General features: G+C 60.1%; 1 protein-coding gene across 2 annotated transcripts in view; it reads right to left on the bottom strand.

The window, feature by feature from the left end:
• Positions 1 to 2,526: 2,526 nt before the first annotated feature.
• DUSP7 (dual specificity phosphatase 7) overlaps positions 2,527 to 3,928 on the bottom strand; it is a 4,447-nt gene continuing 3,045 nt past the window's right edge. The window contains exons 2-3 of one of the 2 annotated variants that reach the window (XM_014529752.1): positions 2,989 to 3,297; positions 2,527 to 2,943 (exon numbers count right to left, since the gene is read on the bottom strand). In XM_014529752.1, the coding sequence (XP_014385238.1) occupies positions 2,990 to 3,297 (308 nt within the window). In that variant the 3' untranslated portion in view covers positions 2,527 to 2,943; position 2,989. Of the gene's footprint in view, positions 3,298 to 3,928 lie in introns of both variants that reach the window. The other variant, XM_014529751.1, reaches the window with a different exon arrangement.

The following is a 3,928-nucleotide window of genomic DNA, read 5'->3' as shown; positions in this document are numbered from 1 at the left end:
CCTGCTGGCCACACAGCAGTGCCCACATTCCAAGTGAGAGGGGTAGGAGCTGGCAGCCACACAGCCGGGACGCGGCCCAGGTCCCTTTGCTCACAGAGCCGGCCCTCTACCCCACACACAGGCTTGCCGGTGCCATGGTTCTGGTCATTCTGGTCAGGTTCCCTCCAGGCAGAGCCGGGGCAGGGAGAGAAAGAGCCCAGAGCGACCCCTGGGAAAGGTCACATGGAAGGAAGGGATCAAGTCACGTGAGAGGCAGAGATGGGGAAACCGAGTCAGCGCCCAAGCCTCCTTGTCCCTGACTGGGGTCACTCAATCCAGTTAGAGATGAAGGAGACGTAAGCCCCTCTGAAGCCCGTCTCCCCGTCTGTAACATGGGGCTGTCACCACTGGGGCCTCACTGCCCCGGGCGTGGCACCATCCTTCTGCGGGCCCTTCCCGGCAGGGCCCAGCCTTGAGCCCCAGAGGGCCTGCGTGGATGGCCAACTCCCCCCTAGGCCCAGGCTGACCAGGAAATGGATACTGGGTGTCTGGGCAACTGGCCCCCCTCAACAGAGATAGGAACAGGCTCAGGGAGGCTGAGGGACCTGCAGGTCACCTAGTTCCAAAGGAGCAGCAGGCTGACCCATCCCTGACAGGTTTCATGCCCCACTGGCACCCCGTTGCTGCAGGGGTAGGGGAGGGTGATCAGTGGGCAGCCCGTCCCACCCACAGGGCCTGGGGCTGCAGGGCACAGAGCCCTGGGCAACCTGGACAATGTCCCAGCAGACAGACTCGGGAGATGCGGAGCAGGGCTCAGCTTTGGGACCTTAGTCCACGAAACAGGCCCAAGCCTCCTTCTCCTGTCAGCCAATCAGCGATAGCCCAGAGAAAGCCGGTGCCCGGCCTGCCAGTACCCGGGGCCGTGGAATGCCCACACCCCGCTTCTCCCTGAGGCGGGGCGCTCCTCCCGGCTGTGGGCACCTCCCACCGAGCGGAGCAAGTGCCGGCAGACTCCAGCCACCACTTCACACAGAACAGGCGCTGGATGCTGGCCACAGTGTCCCCTGGTCCCCGGCCCTTCAGACACCGCGATTCATTTTAAAGAAAAAATAATATTTATTTGCAATATAAACAAAGTCCCGTCGCTGGCTGGGGATGTGTGTGTGTGTGTGTACATATATGTAGGGTCACAAATTTTCCTTCATAAGGTCATAAAGCAAAACTGGCCCCTCTTGGCATACTCTCATTTACACAAATCTGATGCATCTTTCTGGGTTTTTCTCTTTAAAAGTAAAAAAGAGAGAGAAAGAGAACCATGTACAGCATGGAAGCTTTTTGTCAATTTCTCGACTGTGGCAAGATTTGAATCTGCTGCCTTGAAGAATCCCTGAAAACAACCCCCGAGAGGTAAGATGCAGTGGGGCAGAGGGGCCACGGCCCCGCTCAGGGACCCGGCCACCCGCTCCCCGCCCTGGCCCCACGCGGTCCCGACACCCGGTAGAACCAAGGCTGGAGAAGGAACAAAACTGGAGAGGCTAACGGAATCCGTGGCTTTGTTCTGTGGATACTGGGGGTGGGGCTGGAGGACAGAGCCTCGCACCCCTTTCACTGCCCACCCACCCTCGCCCCTCTGCGCCTGCCTGGGACGGAAATGGGATGGGTACGAGGTTCCTGGTCGCAGAAGGCATGGGCAAGACGAGCGCTGGGCAGGCCTCACTGGACCAAGGGGCTGGGAGTGGCAGCGGACCCAAAGCAACAGCCAGGGTGACGGACAGACACCTGGGAGGCATGGCGGGGCCCCTACCACCTGAGCTTCCCCCAGCCACTGGGCCTCCACTGTTACCAACAAACAGAGAGAAAGAGACAGAAGTAGTGGGTTTGTAGAGAAAAGGCCCGGGCCCAGGCCCTCCCAGGGGCCGAGCCCAGAGTGCTAATGCTACTGCTTGTGTCCCGTGGCCTCCCTCCCCTCCTCCCCCTCCCTGCCAGCAGGACAGCCGCAGGGCCTCCGGCTCCTGCCGTGGTTAGTCTGCGGGCCCACCTGAGGGACGAGAGGGAGGGCAGAGAATGCAGAGACCACTGGCCCAGCCCCATCGCACCCGGCAGCTTCACCAGACCAGCGCAGGGCCACAGGGGCGGGGCCAGGTTGGGGGACATGGGTGCGGCGGGGTCCCCCCTTCGAGAAGGGCCCGCTGCAGAAACAGGCTTCACACATGTGCAAAATGCATTTGGTCAAGATCAACACGGGGGTTCGTCTTTTCCATTAAAAAAAAAAAAGCAAACAAAAAACCAGTAACGGCATTTGTAAATAGAAAGGAAAACAAAACTGAGAACACTTCTCTCTCTCGCAGGATCAAGAAAGGGATGAAATACTGGTTTATACAATCCACTGCTGCATGTGGCCTGAAAATAACACTTTTCAATGGGTGTGGCGGGGTCCCCCCTTTGAGAAGGGCCCGCTGCAGAAACAGGCTTCACACATGTGCAAAATGCATTTGGTCAAGATCAACACGGGGGTTCGTCTTTTCCATAAAAAAAAAAAAGCAAACAAAAAACCAGTAACGGCATTTGTAAATAGAAAGGAAAACAAAACTGAGAACACTTCTCTCTCTCGCAGGATCAAGAAAGGGATGAAATACTGGTTTATACAATCCACTGCTGCATGTGGCCTGAAAATAACACTTTTCATTAAAAAAGGAAAGTCAAGAAGACGTGGCCTCACGGTGCCCCGGGGCTTGGGTTTACCTGCCAAATAAAAAGTGAACTCGGTTGTGGTGTCTTTAAAAACCGCCCACCTGGCTGGGCCATTCGCAGGAAGTGTCCTGGCCCCATCGGCTCCGAAGCCCTGAGTCTGAGGCAGGGCCCCTCCGAGTCCTGCGCGGGGAGCGCTGCCGGGCTCCGTCCCCCGGATGGTGAGCGCTCAGCACCCGTCGGCCTGGCCTCCGGGCACAGGCGATGTCCGGGTTCCTCGGGCTCCCTGGGGAGGCCGAGACCCTGCCCACGGTGCCCGGCCTCACGTGGACTCCAGGGTGTTGAGGGGGAACAGGTTGTGGTTGGTGGGCGTGGAGAAGTAGAGCTGCTCGCTGGGCGTGTGGTTGTCGCACGGGCTGCTCAGCCCCAGCGTCCGCTCGAAGTCCAGCAGCTGCCCCATGAAGTTGAAGTTGGGTGAGATGTTGGACTTTTTCCTCTTGACGAAGTCGTAGGCGTCGTTGAGTGACAGGTTCATCTTCTGCATCAGGTAGGCCACAGTGACCGTCACCGAGCGGCTGATGCCCGCCAGGCAGTGCACCAGGACGCCGCACTTCTTGGAGCGCGCCTCGTCTGAAACACACGGGCCGGGGTCAGGGTGCCTCCTCGAGGAGCCGCGGGAGGGCGGCCCCCAGGGGGACGGGGACTGGCTGGTGCTGCCTCTCTCTTGCGGGACAGCAGCCTGAGGCAGGTCAAGAGCAGGACGTGGGGAGGGCTCTGCCAGGCGTCAGCACCAGGCCACCGGACGCCGGGCCTCGGCTGCTCGTCTACAGAGCAGGCCCGTGAGCAGGGCTCTTATAAGGACCTGAGCCAAGTGAGGGCCCCCCGACACCGGCTGTGGCCCCGTAATCACTGCTGGTCCCTCTGCTGCCACGAGTGAGCTGCGGGCGTCACCTGCACCCTCTCAGGTCACCTGCACCCACGGCTAGTGAGCTGATTCACAGATGAGGAAACAGACACAGGGGCAGCGTGACAAGCCCCAGGCCACAGGGGCTCCTCCCAAGTCGTAGCACCCACTATGGCCAGCCCATTACGTGCACCCTGTGGGTGCCCCCTCAGAAAGGGACTAGGGGCCCCGGCCCCGCAATTGGCTCTGGCTAGCCAGGGAGGAGGGCTCACAAGTGGGGTTTGCTGAAATGGGCCCACTTACCACCCCCCCGCGGGCCTACAGGCCCGTGACATCTTCCACCAACCAACCAGGTTC

This window comes from Myotis brandtii, unplaced genomic scaffold, assembly GCF_000412655.1.
Source record: "Myotis brandtii unplaced genomic scaffold, ASM41265v1 scaffold693, whole genome shotgun sequence".
Taxonomy (NCBI): domain Eukaryota; kingdom Metazoa; phylum Chordata; class Mammalia; order Chiroptera; family Vespertilionidae; genus Myotis; species Myotis brandtii.
This window is presented reverse-complemented; position numbering and strand designations above follow the sequence as displayed.